The sequence below is a fragment of the Pan troglodytes genome, chromosome 7, assembly GCF_028858775.2.
Source record: "Pan troglodytes isolate AG18354 chromosome 7, NHGRI_mPanTro3-v2.0_pri, whole genome shotgun sequence".
Taxonomy (NCBI): domain Eukaryota; kingdom Metazoa; phylum Chordata; class Mammalia; order Primates; family Hominidae; genus Pan; species Pan troglodytes.
Window position 1 is genome coordinate 113,621,384 of NC_072405.2, and position 25,480 is coordinate 113,646,863.

Here is a 25,480-nt window from a genome sequence, read left to right on the forward strand (position 1 = left end):
GGTTCAGAAAGGGTCACTCTGGAAATAGCCTTCAGGATACAAAAATAACCCATAATCTCTAAACAGAACTAAAATCTATAATGGTAGAATGAGCTCAAGTTTTAGACCAAGAAAACTCGGCTGGACTGAGAGAGTAAATTCCAGGGATGGAAAGATAAATGCCTTTGCAAACCCGTAGAAGTATAAAAGTAAGCATAGAGACAGTGTAGTTAATAAACCTATAGTGGTATACTTTTGTGCTAATTTTAGGACCTCGGAGACAGGATATGTGAAAATCCTCTTAATGCTGTAAAGCATTTATACATTACTATATATTATCTTTAAATTCATGGTATCTGGCTTACTTTACATTGTAATTTGGTTAATTCTGAGAATGTATAGTTTAAAAATGCCTGGATGTTAATGCAGGGCTAGTGTTTTGCTGAAACCCAATCTGGACCCTACATTTACACAGAGCGGCCATCTGATGTCAGTGGGTGATAGTTGCAGTAACAGCAACAGCAGGCACTGGAATTGGAATTGGCTAAAAGACAGACTCTTTGGTGATTCCCTGCTCTCCTTTCCAGATACTGCTGCCATTATAGTGGTTTGGCTGCTAAAAGGCAACAGCTGGGACTTTGTTCAGTTTTATACAGAGCCAGTTTCGTTTCTTTTCTTTTCTTTTTTTAGTACTTTTAAGTTCTGGGATACATGTGCAGAACGTGCAGGTTTGTTACATAGGTATACACATGCCATTGTGGTTTGCTGCACCCATCAACCTGTCACCTACATTAGGTATTTCTCCTAATGCTATCCCTCCCCTAGCCCCCAACCCTGACAAGCCCCGGTGTGTGATGTTCCCCTCCCTGTGTCCATGTATTCTCATTGTTCAACTCCCACTTATGAGTGAGAACATGCGGTATATAGTTTTCTGTTCCTGTGTTAGTTTGCTGAGAATGATGGTTTCCAGCTTCATCCATGTCCCTGCAAAGGACATAAACTTTTCCTTTTATATGGCTGCATAGTATTCCGTGGTGTATATATGCCACATTTTCTTTATCCAGTCTATCATTGATGGGCGTTTGGGTTGGTTCCAAGTCTTTGCTACTGTGAATAGTGCTGCAATAAACATACATGTGCATGTGTCTTTACAGCAGAATGATTTATAATCCTTTGGGTATATACCTAGTAATGGGATTGCTGGGTCAAATGGTATTTCTAGTTCTAGATCCTTGAGGAATCGCCACACTGTCTTCCACAATGGTTGAAGTAATTTACGCTCCCACTAACAATGTAAAAGTGTTCCTATTTCTCCACATCCTCTCCAGCATCTGTTGTTTCCTGACTTTTTAATGATCGCCATTCTAACTGGCGTGAGATTGTATCTCATTGTGGTTTTGATTTCCATTTCTCTAATGACCAGTGATGATGAGCTTTTTTCCATATGATTGTTGGCTGCATAAATGTCTTCTTTCGATAAGTGTCTGTTCATATCCTTTGCCCATTTTTTGATGGGGTCATTTGTTTTTTTCTTGTAAATTTATCTGAGTGCCTTATAGATTCTGGATATTAGCCCTTTGTCAGATGGATAGATTGCAAAAATTTTCTCCCATTCCCTAGGTTGCCTGTTCACTCTGATGGTAGTTTCTTTTGCTGTGCAGAAGGTCTTTCATTTAATTAGATCTCATTTGTCAATTTTGGCTTTTGTTCCCATTGCTTTTGGTGTTTTAGTCATGAAGTCATTGCCCATGCCTATGACCTGAATGGTATTGCCTAGGTTTTCTTCTAGGATTTTTATGGTTTTAGGTTTAATGTTTAATTCTTTAATCCACCTTGAGTTGAGTTTTGTATAAGGTGTAAGGAAGGGGTCCAGTTTCAGTTTTCTGCATATGGCTAGCCAGTTTTCCCAACACCATTTATTAAATAGGCAATCCTTTCCCCATTGCTTGTTAGTGTCAGGTTTGTCAAAGATGAGATGGTTGTAGATGCGTGGTGTTATTTCTGAGGACTCTGCTCCATTCCATTGGTCTGTATCTCTGTTTTGGTACCAGTACCATGCTGTTTTGGTTACTGTAGCCTTGTAGTATAGTTTGAAGTCAGGTAACGTGATGCCTCCAGCTTTGTTCTTTTTGCCCAGGATTGTCTTGGCTATATATGGGCTCCTTTTTGGTTTCATATGAAGTTTAAAGTAGTTTTTTTCTAATTCCGTGAAGAAAGTCAATGGTAGCTTGATAGAAATAGCATTGAATCTACAAATTACTTTGAGCAGTATGGCCATTTTCACAATATTGATTCTTTCTATCCATGAGCATGGAATGTTTTTCCATTTGTTTGTGTCCTCTCTTATTTCCTTGAACAGTGATTTATAGTTCTCCTTGAAGAGGTCCTTCACATCCCTTCTAAGTTGGATTCCTAGGTATTTTATTCTCTTAGTAGCAGTTGTGAATGGGAGTTCACTCATGATTTGGCTCTCTGTTTGTTACTGGTGTATAGAAATTCTTGTGAGTTTTGCACATTGATTTTGTATCCTGAGACTTTGTTGAAGTTGCTTATTAGCTTAAGGAAATTTTTGGCTGAGACAATGGGGTTTTCTAAATATACAATCATGTCATCTGCAAATAGAGACAATTTGACTTCCTTTCTTCCTATTTGAATACCCTTTATTTCTTTCTCTTGCCTGACTGCCCTGGCCAGAACTTCCAATACTATGTTGAATAGGAGTGGTGAGAGAGGGCATCCTTGTCTTGTGCCGGTTGTCAAAGGGAATGCTTCCAGGTTTTGCCCATTTAATATGATATTGGCTGTGGGTTTGTCATAAATAGCTCTTATTATTTTGAGATAAGTTCCATCAATACCAGTTTATTGAGATTTTTAGCATTAAGGACTGTTGAATTTTGTCAAAGGCCTTTTCTGCATCTATTGAGATAATCATGTGGTTTTTGCTTTTGGTTCTGTTTATGTGATGGATTATGTTGATTGATTTGCATATGTTGAACCAGCCTTACATCCCAGGGATGAAGCCAAGTTGATCGTGGTGGAGAAGCTTTTTGATGTGCTGCTGGATTCAGTTTGCCAGTATTTTATTGAGGATTTTCGCACTGATGTTCATCAGAGCTATCGGCTTGAAATTTTCTTTTCTTTTTTTTTTTTGTTTTGGTTTCAGGATGATGCTGGCCTCATCAAATGAGTTGGGGAGGAGTCCCTCTTTTTCTATTGTTTGGAGTAGTTTCAGAAGGAATGGTAGCAGCTCCTCTTTGTACCTCTGGTAGAATTTGGGTGTGAATCCATCTGGTCCTGGGCTTGTTTTTGTTGATAGGCTATTAATGACTGCCTCAATTTCAGAACTTGTTATTTGTCTATTCAGGGATTCGACTTCTTCCTGGTTTAGTCTTGGGAGGGTGTATGTGTCAAGGAATTTATCTATTTCTTCTAGATTTTCTAGTTTATTTGTGTAGAGGTGTTTATAGTATTCTCTGATGGTAGTTTATAATTCTGTGGGATCAGCGGCGATATCCCCTTTATCATTTTTTTATTGTATCTATTCGATTCTTCTGTCTTTTCTTCTTTATTAGTCTGACTAGTGGTCTATCTTTTTATCTTTTCAAAAAACCAGCTCTTGGGTTCATTGATTTTTTGAAGGGTTTTTCATTTCTCTATCTCCTTCAGTTCTGCTCTAATCTTAGTTATATCTTGTCTTCTGCTAGCTTTTGAATTTGTTTGCTCTTGCTTCTCTGGTTCTTTTAATTGCGATGTTAGGGTGTCAATTTTAGATCTTTCCCATTTTCTCCTGTGAGCATTTAGTGCTACAAATTTCCCTCTAAACGCTGCTTTAGCTGTGTCCCAGAGATTCTGGTATGTTGCGTATTTGTTCTCATTGGTTTCAAAGAACTTATTTATTTCTGCCTTAATTTCGTTATTTACCCAGTAGTTATTCAGGAGCAAGTTGCCCAGTTTCCATGTAGTTATGTGGTTTTGAGTGAGTTTCTTAATCCTGAGTTCTAATTTGATTGTACTGTGGTCTGAGAGACTGTTTGTTATGATTTTCATTCTTTTGCATTTGCTGAGGAATGTTTTTACTTCCAATTATGTGGTCAATTTTAGAATAAGTGTGATGTGGTGCTGAAAAGAATGTATATTCTGTTGATTTGGGGTGGAGAGTTCTGTAGATGTCTATTAGGTTTGCTCGGTCCAGAGCTGAGTTCAAGTCCTGAATATCCTTGTTAATTTTCTGTCTCGTTGATCTGTCTAATATTGACAGTGGGGTGTTAACGTCTCCCACTATTATTGTGTGGGAGTCTAAGTCTCTTCGTAGGTCTCTAAGAACTTACTTTATGAACCTGGGTGCTCCTGTATTGGGTGCATATATATATTTAGGATAGTTAGCTCTTCTTGTTGCAGTGATCCCTTTACCATTATATAATGTCCTTCTTTGTCTTTTCTGATCTTTGTTGGTTTAAAGTCTGTTTTATCAGAGACTAGGATTGCAACCCCATACAGGGCCAGTTTCATGGGCATATGACCTGTGCTGTCACACAGGGCCAGGCACTAAGAAGGACCCCACATGTGATTTAATGCTCCATTGACACCATTTTGCAATTCTGAATAATTTTTTAACAAAAGCTCCTGCATTTTCATTTTGCACTGGGCGGGGCAAATTATATAACCAGCCCTGGCTTTACAGTTCATTTGGATTTTTGCTGCTTCTAGAAAAACAAGTGAAATTTACCTTTAGTTAGTTACCAGCCCAGGACTGGGCATTCGCAGAACTGCCGCGACCTGCTTCCCTGCTAGACTGCTCCCTCTCTTTAACATCCATCAGCTGGACTCACCAACTCCGGAAAACCTGCATGGGTCTATAGGGAGACCCCTGCTGAGCTGAATTTGACTTCACAGTATTACCATCCGTCACAACCTCGTGTTGTTATGGGTGTGGCAAGACTTCTGTTATGCCTGATTCCAGCCAGTTATATATAAAAGATCTCCTGCTCCAACCTGGCCCTACCTGGTGGGTAGCCTGGGCCCTGAGAATGTTTTCTTCTACAATGGACAGGCCAAAGGAGGACAGAGGGGGTTACAAAAAGATAATATCCATCAGAGGCAAAGAGTACTCAAAAGTGAACTTCTACCATTTCCACTGGATATTGATTAACTTCCCTGAGCCTCAGTTTCCTCATTCGTTTATGAGAGTAGCCCAGGAGGCATCTACCCCTCCCAACCCGCCAGGATTGCTGAGAGGATAGAGTACGCGTGCAAGGTTTTGCAATGTGCCAGAGCTTAGTAAGTGTTAGCACTTATGAAAACAGCGTTTATATATCATTTGGGTCATGGGACTCTTGGAAAACCTGATGATACCTATGGTTTCTTCCTGCCTCCGCCCCACCCCCACCTTCCAGCCTCCAAAAATGTCACCTCCAAAAAACAAATAAGGCAGGGCGCGGTGGCTCACGCCTGTAATCCCAGCACTTTGGGAGGCCGAGGCGGGCGGATTACAAGGTCAGGAGATCTAGACTATCCTGGCTAACACGGTGAAACCCCGTCTCTACTAAAAATATAAAAAATTAGCCGGGCGTGGTGGCGGGTGCCTGCAGTCCCAGCTGCTCTGGAGGCTGAGGCAGGAGAATGGCGTGAACCCGGGAGGCGGAGCTTGCAGTGAGCCTAGATGGCGCCACTGCACTCCAGCCTGGGCGACAGAGCGAGACTCTGTCTCAAAAACAAACAAACAAACAAAAAACAAATAAGACTCGCCGACCCATGCCATAGATTGACGACCCTTGAAGGTGGCTCGTGTATCCAGGTTAAGCCACGTGTCTCTAAAATGTTCATTTAGGCGGCGCTGTGTTACCTGCGGGAATCCCCGACCTGCGGCTCCTGACCACGGGCCACCCCGCACAGACCCTGCAGGCGGGCTCTCCACGAGGGTCTGCGCAGCCCCGCGGGGGTCGTGACAGGCCGAGCGACTGCAGTAGGAGGGGGCGGGCCCGGCTGTCGGTCCGCCCCCACGCCGGGCTCGGGGTGGGGGCTCGGGGCCTATTACGGGATGGAAGCTCCGGGTGTCGCGGGGGCGGGAGGAATTAAGGGAGGGAGAGAGGCGCGCGGGTGAAAGGCGCATTGATGCAGCCTGCGGCGGCCTCGGAGCGCGGCGGAGCCAGACGCTGACCACGTTCCTCTCCTCGGTCTCCTCCTCCGCCTCCAGCTCCGCGCTGCCCGGCAGCCGGGAGCCATGCGACCCCAGGGCCCCGCCGCCTCCCCGCAGCGGCTCCGCGGCCTCCTGCTGCTCCTGCTGCTGCAGCTGCCCGCGCCATCGAGCGCCTCTGAGATCCCCAAGGGGAAGCAAAAGGCGCAGCTCCGGCAGAGGGAGGTGGTGGACCTGGTGAGTCCGAGGGAGCCGAGCCGGGACCGCCGCGCTGGTGGAGGGGACCTGGCCGCGCGCCCCACGGGCAGGGCGTCAGTCTGGCTGTTGGGGGTGTCTGTCTGTACAGCTGTGTGTCGTGTGTCTTGCTGCGCCGGGGTGTCATGCTTTTTATTTACAGATAAAGAAGGACCTGGTTATGCGTGCAGTGAGTCTTGGAACTCAGAGGGGAGACCAAAATGGGAGGCCATCGTGGAGCGGACATGCGATATGGGCCCGGTGGGTCTCCCCGAAGTACAGGGAGTCCCCCAATAATTTCTGGCCCCAGGGGGACCCCTTGGGAAGGGTGGGAGGGATAGGGCGGCAGTGAGAGTAGGATGAGGAGCTTGGGTACGTCCGAAGTGGACCTGGGAAAAACCCTGGCCTCGCTGATCACATGGACCTGGGTGGGCCTGGGCCAGGGCGGTGCAACGTGTCCTTTGTTGGGGCTGGTGGCCACGTCTGCCTGCGAGAGAGAATAACAACCCCCACAAAGCATCCGTCCAACTCTTTGTAACTTGAAGACTATGAGTCACGTTGGGTCATCTTCCTAGGGAGTATGGGCTGCAATTTACTTTGTTGGACAACCACAGCTGGGGCTAGGAATGGTTCAGAAGGTTTAAGGCCGGAAAGGGAAATGAAGGGGCCCGGCGCTAACCCTCTAAGGACCTGTTTTGCTTCTGTTTAAACCAAATGGGCAGTCAGTCATTACACACACCCTGGGTCTTCATATGTGGCCGCCAGGTAGGAGCATCACAGTCAAGCTACGGGAGAAAACAGTTTCCAGGAAACTGGAAATGAACGGCCTGAGTGCTTTCCAGGGGCTCATCTGTGGGAAGGTATGTTTGCTTAAAATCCTTCCCTCTAAAAATCAACAAACCCAGTGGAGGGCGGAGAGGTTCTCTGGCCTGTGGTATGAGGGAGCCTTTCAGAGCTACCGTAGTCCTTGGCATATTATAAACTTCAGTCTCACTTGCAGACAAACATGATTTACAGGCATTGCAAGACATAAGTTCGGGCATTTTTTTTTAATTAAAAAGAAAGTTTTGAATTTGTTAAGCTGCCATTTTAAACTGAGCTAATATACCAAGTTCCCTGGCAGCTAGTTCTATATTGGATTCAAAAGTGCTGGGAAAAAAATTCCCTCCATTTCACACAGCACTTTTTGGCGGTAGGCTGTGTAATTTTGATCCACAAAAGGGGACTATGTGTTCAGGCAACAGTTCTATTTTAAGTGTCCAAATTATTAAAACTGTGCCAAATGAGTATGGTTCATGTGTAGTTTGCATTTTATGAGTTTGTAGTTATGATACACAAAATACCCATTTTTCCTGTGAAGCTTGCTATTTTCCCCCCTTCAAGGATTTACAGCACCTGTGGTTTCCCACAACTCTAGCCAGACTTGGAAAAGAGTTTGCAGTCAGGCTCAGGTGCATCCTGTAGGTTGGATTTGGTTTTGCTGACAGAAGAAGTCCACAGTCATTAAGGTTTCAACAGATTCTATAAAGCAACTTCTTTGTATAGGATCTTTCAAAGCGTTCCTTTCAAGCTTCCACAAAGCTCTGCCCCCTGGTGGCCAGTGAAAGAAACAGGGGCGTATAAAAGTGCGCTTCCCTTCACGTCTTTTTTTTTTTCATTCCACAGACATTTATTGAGAGTAGTAAGCATGTGTTGGGTTAGCATTTTAAAGTAGAAGACTGATGTAACACCTGCGGAATCGAGTCAAGTAAAGTTATATAGTCTTTGAAATGTATCTTTTAGATGAAAAGGTGAATAAAAATTCCCAATATGGCACAATGGACATGTTGGGCCAGATAATTCTTGTGGGGACTGTCCTGTGCGTTGTAGCGTGTTTAGCAGCATCCCTCGTTTGTACATACTAGATGCCAGTAGCAATCCCCTCTCCCAAGTTGTGACAACCAAAAATGTCTCTAGACATAGCCAAGTGTCCCCTGGAGGACAAAATTGTCCCCAGTTGAGATCCACTGATATATAATGAAGTAAAATTTAGTCTATGTAGCATCTTGCCCTGAGGGGAATAATAGTGAAAAAAATCAAAGAATATCAGAAGCAGTCTTATTCCCATTTGAAATGTATGTCTAAACATTGTATATATCTGCTTGTGAGAGTGAATTAAATTACTAAAATAAAAATAAAGTCTAAAACACACCAAACTATTTTGAAATATTTTGCACTTTTAAAATACTTTACTTTGTGTGTCTTTGAATACTTTTGTAATTGTTAAATGCTTTTTCTTGTCTTTTTTTTAACTATTTCTCTGACAGTAAATAAGTAGTAGTGTCTTTTTCTTCTTACAGTCAGGAAAATGGCGATGTCAAAGACTTAAAAAGTCATTTATCAAACCAAAACTCAAACTGGCGATGGAGACACAAATTGATTAGCAAGCATCAGTCTAATTATATAGGATTCTTCCCAGACAACTATTGGATTTTATCATCCAATCCCAGATACTGTAGTCAAAAGATAAGCTTTGAAGTTACTTTAATATCTAAGAAACTTTGTTTTTTGTTTTCATTGGGAAATATACAGAATAATACTAGGCAACTTACACAAATAGAGGAAATGTTAGAGTAAACATTTAAATGGATTGCATTGGGTTTTGGAGTGTCTAATAAACGGCACCTTTGTTCCTAGCTGAACCAATTCAGGTGTAGACACAGGAATTAGACAGGTGGGGCACAGGATATCACCTTTACCACTGATCATACAGCATTGGCATGTATGGCTTATGTGTGCTAGGCTGGTGGGTTTGCTAATGCTCTCTTCCCCAGGTCTAAATCCTGAAAGGTCCACCCAGGGCAGTGGACACATTTACCCAGAGTTGCTGCCTTGCACTGGTCCTGGGGAACATAGGAATAATAATGGCTGACACATACAGTGTTTACTGTGTTCCAGGCATTGTTCTAAGCACATTTCATATATTATTCACTTAAATCTCATACAAACCCTATAAAGTAAGACTCTTTATTATTATCCACATTTTACAGATAAGGAAACAGGCACCAAAATGTTGAGTAATTTGCCCTATCTCACAGAGCTAATGTAAGGTGGAGCCGGGATAAAATCCAAAGAAACTGGCTCTAGAATCCATGCATTTAAATGCTACAAGATGTCCTTCTCCAAACAAACAGAAAATCATAGTCCTTACAGACAGTTTGACAGATTGTGGATGGTCCCCTATTGAGAACTAATGGTCACTTGAAACTGGGTCACTTACTGCTTCTCCTTGGGGAAGAGGGGTGGGATGAGAGGCCAGAAATGTTATCCAAGCACTGCTTCCCCCACTTAAAAACAGGGAGAAGCAGGGATTTTCATACCCAAGTTGGAGCTATTGCCAGTACAAGATAATTATGGACTCTTAAGATTTTATTTTATAATTATGTCCCTAGGAATTTATCTTAAGGAAATAATTCAAAAGAAGAAAAAGGCTGTATGGATATTTTCATTACAATAATATTCATAATAAAGTAGAAATAAACTATCCAAAAATAGTGCAATGTTTGCATAAAACTGTTAAAATCCAGGTCCCTTTGCAAGATAGAGTTAGAAGAAAAAAGCAGAATATCAAATTATTTCCACCTTGGAATACAGCTATTTAAAATTGTGTATGCCTATAATGAGCAGTAGAAGGGAGCAGGCAAATAATTTTGTCCTCCTCTGATGTGTGTGTGTGTGCGTGTAAAGTCTGTGCACTAAAAAATATGAAAGAAATCACAATATTTTAGAAATAATTTGAAAATGAATTCTCTGTAATAACTCATCTAGAACACGGGCATGTGGTATGAAGGGATTCTTGACTCCAAGGGCTCAAAATAAATGCATTTCTAATCATACTGAGTCTTTGACTCTTAAGTGGTGAGAGTTTTCTTTGCCTTTTCTTTCTCATTATAGTATAATGGAATGTGCTTACAAGGGCCAGCAGGAGTGCCTGGTCGAGACGGGAGCCCTGGGGCCAATGGCATTCCGGGTACACCTGGGATCCCAGGTCGGGATGGATTCAAAGGAGAAAAGGGGGAATGTCTGAGGGAAAGCTTTGAGGAGTCCTGGACACCCAACTACAAGCAGTGTTCATGGAGTTCATTGAATTATGGCATAGATCTTGGGAAAATTGCGGTAAGTAAAGTTTGAATTATTTTAAAATTGAAGCAAGATTTAAGGGTTTTCATATTTTAGTGTTAATTTTTAGGTGACATTTTATTTTTTTTAACTAAAAGACTTAAAAAAGAGAAGTGGGTAGCATGTGACTTTTAATTTAAAACTAATGAAAAAGTTTATAACATTTCAGAATTTCATAAAGATATTTCTAAGACAAATGCTTATCATTTTAACCATAGTGTCTAAAATAACGTACTTTTTAAAAATGCAAACAAAAGAGAGCATATGTGTCTGTGTTGGACAGTAAGCAACTTTCCAATCTTATCCTAAAGTAAATTTAAATTTAGTCTAAGAAATTCTGCCCTGGCTTCAGACATAAAGGTGGGAAAAAATTTCCAAGAAATTACCACATTGATCTGGAAGCAGAAGTCCATTGGTGTTTGTCTTTATTTAGGAAGCATGCCCAGCTTAAAATTGCTAAGCCTAAGAGAAGTGAAATGGGTTAGATGTGAGGTACTACAGTGATTATTTTAAGTTATTCTGCAACATTAAGGCTGAGTGGCAGAGAATTACTCAAAATAGCCTGTCCGGTCATGTATTTTGACTAATGTTTCAGTCACTTTGATTAGTGTTTGCTTCAAAAGTAATTGGCAAGTCCACTGGGATGGAAGAGAGTTGAAGAAGTTGATGCTATTTATAAGCCTCTTTTCTCTGTTGATGAACTCTGTACATGGTTCCATATTCACAACATATTACTTCATGATTTTACTGCTACCATCAAGCAATTACAAGAAATTTGTTTCATAAAACTCCAAGATTTTAAGATGCACTCTGTGTATAATCCCTGTTCCTTATCTCAGCTCTTTCTGCTCTATTAAGAGTTTGAGACTGTCTTAATTGTTTTGTGATAGAATTTCCATGTAGCTTCCATAGTTATGATGACTATGACCTTTTCTGTGTTCATGTGTGTTTCTAGAAAACATTTTGTTAAAATGTTCCCTAGTTATTTAAACATCTAACATTGATAGACTGGTTGTTTATTTATAGTTGTTCATCAAAAGTTACTGAGTTCTTTCTAAAAGCTATCCTTGTGGGTTCTGAATTATTAATATGTTTTCAAGTTCCTTTTAGCAATGGTCAGGATGGGTATGGTAACCTTCTATGAGTAAAGGATAATAGGTCCATGAGCCAATAGACAGACAAATTTGCAAAGACCAATGAGAAAATAAGCAAACAAGAAACCTGGGCCTTATCATTGCATCATATAGATAAAGACTAAAAACCCTGCCTATCCTTTACTCCCTCATACTGTTTGCTGTTGCTCAAAAAGAAACACGTCAAGAGTCAATACGAATGGACAGAACTAGTCTAGAATGTAAGTTCCATGAAGGTAGGGATTCTGGTTTGTTAACGGCTCTATCTGTACCATTTAGCACATAGTTGGGGCTCAGTAAATATTTTTTGAATGCAAAAAAAAGAGGAAATATATAAATTGATTTTATCAAAAGTACTGAAGGCTAGCCTTTTTTGGTAAAACTGAAAGATACCCTCAATGGGGCGAAAAGTTCTAAGAAAGCTGCAATTTGATTTTCTTAGAGTTCCTATATCAAAATCTCTTACCTAGCTTGCAGAAAATCTCCCTCCCTCTATAAAAGTTAAGCTTTATTTTTGTTTATTTTAATTTTTTTGAGACAGAGTCTCACTTTTTTGCCCAGGCTAAAGTGCAGTGGCACAATTTTGGCTTACTGCAACCTCCACCTCTCGGGTTCAAGCGATTCTCACGTCTCAGCCTCCCGAGTAACTGGGATTACAGGCGTGCACCACCACACCCAGCTAATTTTTTGTATTTTTAGTAGAGATGGGTTTCGCCATGTTGGCCAGGCTTGTCTCTAACCCCTGGCCTCAAGTAATCTGCCCCCCTCGGCCTCCCAAAATGCTGGGATTACAGGCATGAGCCACCACGCCCGGCCAAGTTAAACTTTTTAAATACATTTTGGGGAAAAGGATAGTTAAGTAAAATTCACCAGTCTCAAAAGCTCTTTTTAATTAAAATAGAAAATGTTAATTAAATCCCATTTCTATGTTTGTGACAGGAGTGTACATTTACAAAGATGCGTTCAAACAGTGCTCTAAGAGTTTTGTTCAGTGGCTCACTTCGGCTAAAATGCAGAAATGCATGCTGTCAGCGTTGGTATTTCACATTCAATGGAGCTGAATGTTCAGGACCTCTTCCCATTGAAGCTATAATTTATTTGGACCAAGGAAGCCCTGAAATGAATTCAACAATTAATATTCATCGTACTTCTTCTGGTATGTAAAATTGTGACATTGCAAGATGTGCCTCAGATCTAAGTAAGATTAGTTTTGAGTCCCACTATCATGTTGGTTCACTAGCCTACTGTAAAGGGACCTCTAGCAAGTTTTCAATGCATGATTCTCCATCCTGGGTTGTACTGCTGCATTACCTCTCGATCTTTTAAAAATACATAGATGCCTGGGCCCTATCTCTGATGAACTAACGCAGAATCTCTAGCAGTAAGACCACAGCTTCTGTGTTTTTTAAAAGATCCCCTGGTGATTCAGATGTGCCCCAGGCTTGAAAATCAGTGAGTTAAATGACATGGCAAAATAGCCAATAATGCCATAGAGCAGTGGTCTTTCAACCTTGGCTACATATTGGGCTCACTGTAGGAACTCTGGGAACTTTAAAAAGAAATGCCTATCCCACCCTTCCAGGGAGTCAGATTTAACAGGTCTGGGTGCAGACTTGGCAATGGGACTTTCGAAGTATCTCTTGGTAGGCTGGGCGTGGTAGCTCACACCTGTAATCCCAGCACTTTGGGAGGCTGAGACGGGCAATCACTTGAGCCTAGCAGTTTGAGACAAACCTGGGCAAGAGAGCGAAACCCCATCTCTACAAAAAAAATACCAAAAAATTAGTCCCAACTACTATGGAGGCTGAGGTGGGAGGATGGCTTCAGCCCAGGAGGCAGAGGTTGCAGTGAGCTGAGGCTGCCCCACTGCACTCCATCCTGAGTGATGACAGAGTGAGACGCAGTCTCAAAAAAAAAAAAAAAATCTCCTGGTCATTCTAATGTTCAGCCAAAATTTAGAACCACTGGCTCAGACTAATAAGGAGACTGATTTTTCTGCCTTATCCTTTAAAAGGGTGGATACGGTCTGCTGAATTTGTAAAAGACAAAATTTTTATACTGTTTCTGTATTCTGTTTCCACCTAGTATGAGAAAAAGACATTCAGTGGTCACTTAAACTGTCAGAAAAATATCATTGGGTTGTTTTATGTACTTATGTATTTGTTTATTTATTTATTTATTTTAGAGACAGGGTCTTGCTCTGTTGCTCAGCCTGGAGTACAGTGGCAGGATCATAGCTCACTGCAACTTTGAACACTTGGCCTCAAGTGATCCTCCTGCTCAGCTTCCCAAAGTGCCATGATTACAGGCATGAGCCACCATGCCTGGCCTGTTTGTTCTATTTTAAGATTCATTAAAGAAAGTTTAGAAAATACCAGAAAATAGAAGAGTTAAAAAAAAAAAAAAACTATTAATCTCATCCTCCAGAGACATCACTATCAATATTTTGTTGTCAGCCATTTTGGTTTCTTGAGTTGCAGTGGATGGCACACCATGGTAGCATCAGAAAGTGTACAGACTGTTATATTCATATGCCTTTTCATAGAAGAAAAATAAGAAACTATACATACGGTTAGCATCATTTCCTTGATTTCCTGAAGAGATTTTTCACTAATCTTATAATTAAAAATGGTTGAGGGGAGGGAGGAGATAACCTCACTCTTCCCTTCCCTCAAAATAACATTTCAGCATTCTTTGGGGCTCCAAGTCAGATACTGAACCCCAAAACCAATTTATTCCTAAGCAATCAAGGGCATCCCCTCCACATTTTCCCTCAGATCCCCACAATATCCTTGAAACATAAAGAAGAGATTTTAACCCCCTCTCTTTGCATATTGAGAAACCCAGGGAAATACAGCGTCTTACACGGGACAGTAGAATCAGCGTTCAGGAGAGCAGAAACCAACGCCCTGTTCTCTTGGCTCCCAGTTCTCTTTGTAATCAGATTAAAAACCCTCTTCACTAAGTACTTAGATACATGTGCTGGAAAGGAAGAAGTGCTTCCCATCTAAGAAACAGTCTTTAACATAAGAAGAATCTAGATATTAAAAATAAAATTTGATTAGGAAGTGATATGTTCAGACAGTCGTTGATATAAGCAACTTACATTCTATTCTGTTATCTTTAAGGTGTGTGTTAATATTTTGCTAATGTAAGCCCTTAGGCCCAGGAACTGTGTCATATACATGCATATACTTTATAAATAATTTAACACAGCATTTCCCAACCATTGTGTGCAAACTCATTTGGTGTGATCAGTTGGGTGGAGTGTCACAAGTAATTTGTTATTAATAACAGTTTTTGTATTATTGTGGATTAAAAGTTACCTCTGTAACAGAATCACTTTCTCTGACATACTGATAGTCTCTCTTAAGGGAAAGGAAAGGGGTGCACTTATAGTTAGCATATCAGAGGATAGCTTAAAGCCTTGATATGCCCATGGGAGTTTGACAAACGGTTGTCATCTGTTACATGGTCTAGGAGGAAAACAGGTTGAGAACTCCCAATCCAACATATCGTTTTTACTTAACAAGCTATCATACTACATTATCACAGCAAAAATGTTCATTCAACATTATTTCATCTGCTAAAGACCATGAAGTGACCATTTGACTCTCCTCAGATGAGGCTGATGCAAGATCCAAGCTTGTCTGACGTCCTTAGGCTGTAGGGGGAAGTGAACAAGTTTCTAGGCCATGGCTGTCAAGACCCTGGGAAAACATGAGCATTTGTAGGCATTTCCACTTGGCATGGTACTAAGAATACCAGATTAAATGGGATTGTGGGCCTACTATTTAGTTCCCCCAACTTGGGAAGGGGACTGAACCAGAGACAGGTCCCTGGATTCTGAGAGACTTGCTCTGGATTTACTCCTGTGATAGTTTATGTAAGCAGATTGCTTCAGACCTACATCCCTGGGTCTCAGCAGGAATGCACTAACCTCAATCAAATAGGAAGCCTAACCAGTCACATAAAGTCATCCACTATATCAGGATTCATTTTCTTTTTTTTCTTATTATTATTATTATACTTTAAGTTCTAGGGTACATGTGCACAACATGCAGGTTTGTTACTTATGTATACATGTGCCATGTTTGTTTGCTGCACCCATTAACTCGCCATTTACATTAGGTATTTCTCCTAATGCTATCCCTCCCCCAGCCCCCTACCCCACAACAGGCCCGGGGTGTGATGTTCCCCGCCCTGTGTCCAAGTGTTCTCATTGTTCAATTCCCACTTATGAGTGAGCAAACTATCATAAGGACAGAAAACCAGGATTCATTTTCTTGAATCTGCCAACCTACAGTTTCTTCTCCAGCTTTACACATACATCAAAGGTACCATGTCTTTTTGCCTGCTAAAATGACTGAGGAATTTTTTTTTTTTTAATTTAAGAGAAGACTTTTGTAAGATGGAATGCAACTTGTATTGTTAGTAGGTGAAAGTCCAGAGGATATGTGAAAAGGTGCATAATTGTAATGCATAAAAACACAGAGGAAAAGCAGGGGGGATTTTTTGTTTGATGTTTTTTCACTATGAGGAAATTCTGTGTAAAATGGGATTCCCAGATTGAAGGACTGGTGTAATGATTATGTAGAATTTCTTTTAATGTTATAAAAGTTATTTCTTCTGGCTGGGCACGGTGGCTCATGCCTGTAATCCCAGCACTTTGGGAGGCCAAAGTGGGTAAATCACGAGGTCAGGAGATCGAGACCATCCTGGCTAACATGATGAAACCCCATCTCTACTAAAAATACAAAAAATTAGCCAGGCGTGGTGGCAGGTGCCTGTAGTCCCAGCTACTCAGGAGGCTGAGACAGGAAAATTGCTTGAACGTGGGAAGCGGAGGTTGCGGTGCACTGAGATTGCGCCAGTGCACTCCAGCCTGGGCGACAGAGCGAGATTCCATCTCAAAAAAAAAAAAAAAAGTTATTTCGTCTACTTGTCTAGCATCACTTATCAGCAGATAAGTGTCGGAAAGGGCTTTCTTTTTTTAAAAAAGACTTGCATATCAAATGAAAGTCTTGGCTTTTAAAAGTATATATAGCCTTTCTTTGTTTATTCAAATAAATTGCTTTTTTGTTTTAAGCTATCTCTGTAAGTATACAAATTCTGGTTTTATGCTTGAAACCTGTAAGAACACTGCTTGTTAAACTTATATCATAGAATGGATATGTATACATCTTTTAAAAATATTTATGTACCAATTTAGAAAAAGAGGACTTCATTATAAAAACCTTATCAAGTATTAAAATTTTTAAGTAGCATTACATTAAACAGAATTACAAACTAGCTTTCTAAAGTTATAAAATTTAACTAAAGGATTTTGCTCTTTGTTCTAAAGAAAGATGTAACTTTCATCTTTGTCTTGCAGTGGAAGGACTTTGTGAAGGAATTGGTGCTGGATTAGTGGATGTTGCTATCTGGGTTGGTACTTGTTCAGATTACCCAAAAGGAGATGCTTCTACTGGATGGAATTCAGTTTCTCGCATCATTATTGAAGAACTACCAAAATAAATGCATTAATTTTCATTTGCTACCTCTTTTTTTATTATATCTTGGAATGGTTCACTTAAATGACATTTTAAATAAGTTTATGTATACATCTGAATGAAAAGCAAAGCTAAATATGTTTACAGACCAAAGTGTGATTTCACACTGTTTTAAAATCTAGCATTATTCATTTTGCTTCAATCAAAAGTGGTTTCAATATTTTTTTTAGTTGATTAGAATACTTTCTTCATAGTCACATTCTCTCAACCTATAATTTGGAATATTGTTGTGGTCTTTTGTTTTTTCTCTTAGTATAGCATTTTTTAAAAAATATAAAAGCTACCAATCTTTGTACAATTTGTAAATGTTAAGAATTTTTTTATATCTGTTAAATAAAAATTATTTCCAACAGCCTTAATATCTTTAAATTAATTGCCACTAAAATTGGAGTTTCTAGTCTTTATATCTGAAAAATTTAACATAAATCCTATTTGTGTTTATTCATTTAACACTCATTTATTAATTTTTAGTACATGTATAATATGGTTCCATTTTTAAAGGAATACAAAGAGAAAGTGGTATTTATATGTCAGGAAATATATCAGCACTTTAGGAATTTTATCTTTATTTAACAAAGGGTAACAAAGGATGGATTCTATCCTCAAATTCCTTACCATTTGGTAGAGAATATCAGACATATATAGAAATAACAATAAATCAAAAGTTAATATGTTGATTACTATAAAAGTGTTGAAGTGGGTGATGTGGTTCAAAGGAAGAGTGATCACTTCTGGCTGAGGTGATCAGAAAAAAATCCAAGAAGGCAGTATACATGTAAGATTAGTGAAGTTAAGTAAATTCTGGTCTTGAATTGGAAGTATCGGTATGAACTCCTAAAGTACTTTATCTTAAATAAAGCTACAAAACAGCAACAAAATCTAGCTTTGTTTACCGAAAAGGCCCAGAAACAATGACCAATCCAGTAATGCCCAGAATGTGATCTCTACACTCCCATTTCCTACTAAAAGGAACTAAAAATCCTTGAAGAAATGGGAGATTTCACCTATGGGGCAGGAAATGTACAATATGAGCATGGAACATTTTGTCATACTGGAAAACAAGGCAGCTATGAAAAACCAACTCAAAAGGATCCAAGAGCCAACATTTGAATTGGTTCTCACTGTTAAAGATGACACAATTTAAGCATCAATAAAGAGAACTGCAATGGTTTAAAACATCAAATATGTTTAAATACATGAGTTCATAATATATTAAAATAATTGGTCAACTTACAGTATGCCAGCAAACCAACTTGTTACTTTGAAAATTGGTAAATAGAACCAAACATTTCTTCTGCTTTCTCTATATGTACTGTATCTCAGTAACCAAATTGTTGATGAAGGGAAATTTCTCTTTCTAAAAGTGTGTGTGTGTGTGTGTGTGTGTATATATATACACACACACACTATATTATATGTCTTATAGTAACATCACATGTTGGTGGTATAGCTTGTAAATGAAGAATGATAAAATTCCAATATTACCTTTTTTCGACCCCTCATGAAGGGATCTAGTAATGAACATCAATGACTGATAACATTCCCAAAAGAGATAGACCAGCAATATGCCTCTAATGAAAGTATATAACAGCACTCAGGAAGTAGTTTTCCAAGAAACAATCAATTCAGGATCTGATTTAGCCTCTAGTTCCAACCATTAATTTGTGGGAAATACACAGGATAAAAGAGCATGTTCATTGACACCACAGGGATATAATCAGCAAAATCCAGACTGTGGGAAACTTGAAAGACAATTTGGTTTCTTTAATAAATAATTGTAAGAAAAGTGAGGGAGAAAAAAAACTTATAGATTAAAAGAAAAGATCATATCAACCAATTGCAATGTTTGGACTTTATTTGGATACTGATTCAAGAAAACTATAAACACAAAAACAAAACTTCCTTGAGACAGTTGAGGACATGTGAACATTGGCTGGATAGTTGATGATATTAAATAATTATTTATGTCTGGTAATGGTATTGCTCTTTTTAAATAGTACTTTTATCTTTTCAGTATCTTTTAGAGATACTGAAATATTTAAGATAAAGTGATGTGACATCTTGAGTTTGCTTCAGAATAATCTAGAAATGGGAAGTAGAAGGGGAGTCTAGATGAAATAATATTGCAGATAGGTAGATGTTAACCAAGATGGGTAAGAATTTTGACAGATGGGGATAGTTGTTAAGAATAGTTTTGGTAGAGGCAACAACATTAGTAAAAACACTGGGGTATTAATAAAATAGAAATAACGTTTTTAGGTGGGTTGAACTTAAGTAATGTGTGTAGAAACAATAAGAGACAAATGTGGTGTGCTTATTTCAGCAGCACATATACTAAAATTGGAACAATACAGAGAAGATTAGCATGGCCCCTGTGCAAGGATGACATGCAAATTCATGAAGCGTTCCATATTTTTACTGGTACCATTCCTTCTGAAACTATTCCAATCAATAGAAACAGAGGGAATCCTCCCTAACTCATTTTATGAGGCCAGCATCATCCTGATATCAAAACCTAGCAGAGACATAACAAAAAAAGAAAATTTCAGGCCAATATCTCTGATGAACATCAATGCAAAAATCCTCAATAAAATATTGGCAAACTGAATCCAGCAGCAATTAAAAAGCTTATCCACCATGATCAAGTTGGCTTCATCCCTGGGATGCAAGGCTGGTTCAACATACGCAAATCAATCAACGTAATCCATCATGTAAACTAAACCAATGATAAAAACCACATGATTATATCAATAGATGCAGAAAAGGCCTTTGACAAAATTCAACACCACTTCATGCTAGAAACTCTCAATAAATTGGGTATTGATGGAACATATCTCAAAATAATAAGATCTATTTATGACAAATCCACAGCCAATATCATACTGAATGGGCAAAACCTGGAAGCATTCCCTTTGACAACCGGCACAAGACAAGGATGCCCTCTCTCACCACTCCTATTCAACATAGTATTGGAAGTTCTGGCCAGGGCAATCAGGCAAGAGAAGGAAATAAAGGGTATTCAAATAGGAAGAGAGGAAGTCAAATTGTCTCTATTTGCAGATGACATGATTGTATATTTAGAAAACCCCATTGTCTCAGCCAAAAATTTCCTTAAGCTAATAAGCAACTTCAACAAAGTCTCAGGATACAAAATCAATGTGCAAAACTCACAAGCATTTCTATACACCAGTAACAGACAAACAGAGAGCCAAGTCATGAGTGAACTCCCATTCACAACTGCTACTAAGAGAATAAAATACCTAGGAATCCAACTTAGAAGGGATGTGAAGGACCTCTTCAAGGAGAACTATAAATCACTGCTCAAGGAAATAAGAGAGGACACAAACAAATGGAAAAACATTCCATGCTCACGGATAGGAAGAATCAACATCATGAAAATGGCCATATTGCCCAAAGTAATTTATAGATTCAATGATATCCCCATCAAGTTACCACTGACTTTCTTCACAGAATTGGAAAAAACTACTTTAAACTTCATATGGAACCAAAAAAGAACCCACATAGCCAAGACAATCCTGGGCAAGAAGAACAAAGCTGGAGGCATCACGCTACCTGACTTCAAACTATACTACAAGCCTACAGTAACCAAAACAGCATGGTACTGGTACCAAAACAGATGTACAGACCAATGGAACAGAACAGAGGCCTCAGAAATAACACCACACATCTATAACCATCTCATCTTTGACAAACCTGACACTAACAAGCAATGGGAAAAGGATTACCTATTTAATAAATGGTGTTGGGAAAACTGGCTAGCCATATGCAGAAAACTGAAACTGGACCCCTTCCTTACACCTTATACAAAACTCAACTCAAGATGGATCAAAGACTTAAACGTAAGACTTATGACCATAAAAATCCTAGAAGAAAACCTGGGAAATACCATTCAGGACGTAGGCATGGGCAAAGACTTCATGTCTAAAACACCAAAAGCAATGGCAACAAAAACCAAAATTGGCAAATGGGATCTAATTAAACTAAAGAGCTTCTGCACAGCAAAGGAAACTATCATCAGAGTGAACAGGCAACCTACAGAATGGGAGAAAATTTTTGCAATCTATCCATCTGACAAAGGGCTAATATCCAGAATCTACAAAGAACTTAAACAAATTTACAAGAAAACAACAACCCCATCAAAAAGTGGGCAAAGGATATGAACAGGCACTTCTCAAAAGAAGACATTTATGCAGCCAAGAGACAAACGAAAAAATGCTCATCATCACTGGTCATTAGAGAAATGCAAATCAAAACCACAATGAGATATCATCTCACGCCATTTAGAATGGCGATCATTAAAAAGTCAGGAAACAGGCTGGGCACGGTGGCTCATGCCTGTAATCCCAGCACTTCGGGAGGTCTAGGCAGGGGATCACGAGGTCAGGAGATCGAGACCATCCTGGCCAACATGGTGAAACCCCATCTCTACTAAAATACAAAAAATTAGCCGGGTGTGTTGGCACGTGCCTGTGGTCCCAGCTACTTGGGAGGCTGAGGCAGGGGAATCACTTGAACCTGGGAGAAGGAGGTTGCAGCGAGCCGAGATTGCGCCACTGCACTCCAGCCTGGTGGCAGAGGGAGCCTCTTCTCAAAAAAAAAAAAAAAAAAAAAAAAAGGAAACAACAGATGTTGGAGAGGATGTGGAGAAATAGGAACACTTTTACACTGTTAGTGGGAGTGTAAACTACTTCAACCATTGTGGAAGACAGTGTGGCAATTCCTCAAGGATCTAGAACTAGAAATACCATTTCACCCAGCAATCCCATTACTGGGTATATACCCAAAGGATTATAAATCATTCTACTATAAAGACTCATGCACACGTATGTTTATTGCAGCACTTTTCACAATAGCAAATACTTGGAACCAACCCAAATGTCCATTAATGATAGACTAGATAAAGAAAATGTGGCACATATACACCATGGAATACTATGCAGCCATGAAAAAGGATGAGTTCATGTCCTTTGCAGGGAGATGGATGAAGCTGGAAATCATCATTCTCAGCAAACTATCACAAAAACAGAAAACCAAATACCGCATCTTCTCATTCATAAGTGGGAGTTGAACAATGAAAACACATGAACATAGGGAAGGAAACATCACACACCAGGGCCTGTCAGGGGGTGGGGGGCTAGGGTAGGAATAATAACATTAGGAGAAATACCTAATGTAGGTGATGGGTTGATGGGTGCAGCAAACCACCATGGCATGTGTATACCTATGTAACAAATCTGCATGTTCTGCACACGTACCCCAGAACTTAAAGTGTAATTATATATATATATGAAAAATAAATGTACATCAGTGCAAAAAAAAAAAAAGAGTCAAATCTGGTAAAGGAGGTTGAGAAAATACTGTGGAGGCCATGAATGCCTGAGTTATTTGTAGAGCCATGGAGAGCTATTGACAGTTTGGTGTAGAATAACATTATATAACAAAAACTCATTCTAACAGCTGAGTTAAAAAACAAAAGTTAGAGGTATAAAGAGTAGAGGAAGGCCAGCTTACGAGGCTGTTAAGACAACAAAAAGACAAACTAGTTAGTCAAAAGATGTGCAAAAGAAATGAATAGGCATTTCCCCAAAGAAGATATATGAAGAGCCCACAGACACATGAAAAGATGCTTAACATCATTAGTTATTAGGATAGTGCAAGTTAAAACTATATTGAGATACCACTTTACATCGACCAAGATAGTTATAAACAAAAAATGGAAAATAAGTGCTAGCAACGATATGGAGAAAATGAAGTTCTGATACATTGCTAGTGGGAATACAAAATGGTACAGCCATTGTACCCAGAAGAACTGAAAACAGTGGTACAAACATAATCTTGAACATGAATGGTCATAGCAGCGCTCTTCCCGATAGCCAAAATGTCAACACAATCCAAATGTCCATCAACTGAAAACAACTGATAATCAAAATGTGGTGTATGAATACAATGGAATATTATTCGGCCATAAAAAAGGAATTAAGTGTCAATACATTCTTATAGCTTGGATGAACCTCAAAAATATTACAGAGAGACACAGAAGGCAACATGTGGTATGATTCTATTTATATGAAATGCCCAGAAAAGGCAAATCCACAGAGACAGAAAGCAGATTAGTGATTGCTAGGAGTTAGGGGAGGGAAGAATGGAGAATGATTGCTTATTAGGTATGAGATTTCCTTTTGGAATAATATAAATATCCTGGAACTACAGAGTGATGATGGTTGTACAACACTGTGAATATACTAAATGCCAATGACTTGTGCACTTTAAAGCGGCTAAAATGGCAAATTTATGTTAGATATGTTATCCACAATAAAAAAAAAAAAGGTTACTGGAATGGTATGGGCTTTGGTGATGACCAAAGGAATAAAAGAGAGAATAGATTTGAGAAATGTCAAAAGTGCCACTCTGAAGAATACACCTCTGCCTCCTGGGTTCAAATGATTTTCCTACCCCAGCCTTCCCAGTAGCTAGGATTACCAGTGTGAACCACCACACCTGGCTAATTTTTGTGTTTTTAGTAGAGAGCTGGTTTCACCATGTTGGCCAGGCTGGTCTCAAACTCCTGACCTCAGGTGATCCATCTGCCTCAGCCTCCCAAAGTTAGTTCTTGTGTAATACCCTAAAAGCACAGGCAACCACAGCAAAAATGGACAAATGGTATCACATCAAGTTAAAAAGCTTCTGCACAGCAAAGGATACAATCAACAAAGTGAAGAGACAACCCGCAGAATGGGAGAAAATATTTGCAAATTATCCATCTGACAAAGGATTAACAACCAGAACACATAAGAAGCTCCAACAACTTTATATTAAAAAACTAATAATCCAATTTAAAAATGGGCAAAATAATTGAATAGACACTTCTTGAAAGAAGACATACAAATGGTTAACAGGCATATGAAAATGTGCTCAATATCACTGATCATCAGAGAAATGCAAATCAAAACTACAATGTGATATCACCTCACCCCAGTTAAAATGGCTTTTACCCAAAAGACAGGCAATTAATGAATGCTGGTGAGGATATAGAGAAAAGGGAACCCTCATACACTGTTGGTGGAAATATAAATTATTAGAGTCACTAAGGAGAATGGTTTGGTGGTTTCTCAAAAAAACTAAAAATAGAACTATCATATGATCCAGCAATCCCACTGCCAGATACATAACCAAAAGAAAGGAAATCAGTATACTGAAGAGATATCTGCACTCCCATGTTTATTGCAGCACTATTCATAACAGCAAAGATTTGGAATCAACCTACCTGTCCAACAACAGACAAATGGATAAAGAAAATGTGGTACTTACACACAAAGGATCCTGTCATGTGCAACACATGGATAGAACTGGAGTACATTACGTTAAGTGAAATAAGCCAAGCACAGAGAGACAGACTTCGCATGTTCTCACTCATTTGTAGCAGCTGAAAATTAAACAACTGAACTCATGGAGATAGGCAGTAGAATGTTGGCTACCAGAGGCTGGAATCAGTAGTGGGGAGTGGGGGGAGAGTGGGGATGGTTAATGGGCACAAAACATAGAAGGAATGAATAAAATCTAGTATTCGATAGCACAACAGAGTTACTACAATTAACAATAACTTATAGTACTTTTAAAAATAACTAAAAGAGTATAATTGGAATGTTCGTGACACAAAGAAATACATGCTTGAGGTGACGGATGCCCCATTTACCCTAATGTGATTATTACATGTGGTATGCCTGTATCAAAATGTCTCATGTACCCCATAAATATATATCTACTAGGTACCACTAAAAATTAAAAATTTTTAAAAAGTGGTTCCTTGAGATGGAATCTACTCCTGGTGAAGATGCTGTCAATATTGTGAAATGACAACAAAGGATTTGGTATATTACATAAACTTAGTTGATAAAGCAGCAGCAGGGATGGAAAGGATCGACTCCAATTTCAAACAAAGTTCTACCGTGAGTAAAATGCTATCAAACACCACCACAAGCTACAGAGAAATCTTCCATCAAAGCAAGAGTCAATCGATGTGGTAAACTCCATTGTTATCTTATTTTAAAAACTTGCCACAGCCACCCCAACCTTCAGCAACCACCAACCTGATCAGTCAGCAGCCATCATGAGGCAAGATCCTCCACCAGCAAAAAGATCGCAACTCACTGAAGGCTGAGATGATTGTCAGAATTTTTTAGCAATAAAGTATTTTTAAATTAAGCTATGTACAAGGTATTTCTAGACATAATGCTATTGTACACTTGATAGGCTACAGTATAATATCAACA

The 25,480-nt window shown here is 39.4% G+C and overlaps 1 protein-coding gene and 1 non-coding gene across 3 annotated transcripts; both read left to right on the top strand.

Annotated features, from left to right (window-relative positions):
• The first annotated feature begins 5,720 nt into the window (after positions 1-5,720).
• CTHRC1 (collagen triple helix repeat containing 1) lies at positions 5,721-17,169 on the top strand. Of its 2 annotated transcripts, XM_003951326.6 has the most exons (5): positions 5,721-6,607; positions 7,069-7,206; positions 10,280-10,501; positions 12,577-12,793; positions 17,012-17,169. In XM_003951326.6, the coding sequence occupies exons 1-5, from the start codon at positions 6,200-6,202 to the stop codon at positions 17,152-17,154; spliced, it is 1,128 nt and encodes a 375-aa protein (XP_003951375.2). In that variant the 5' UTR covers positions 5,721-6,199; the 3' UTR covers positions 17,155-17,169. The 2 variants fall into 2 exon arrangements, with proteins under 2 accessions (XP_003951375.2, XP_001157002.1); XM_001157002.8 differs by lacking the exon at positions 7,069-7,206 and having other exon boundaries at positions 5,721-6,349.
• A 2,330-nt stretch (positions 17,170-19,499) lies between these two features.
• On the top strand, positions 19,500-19,606 carry LOC112204347 (U6 spliceosomal RNA). The gene has a single exon (XR_002937901.1). It is a non-coding gene; the product is annotated as a U6 spliceosomal RNA (small nuclear RNA).
• The last annotated feature ends 5,874 nt before the right edge of the window (positions 19,607-25,480 follow it).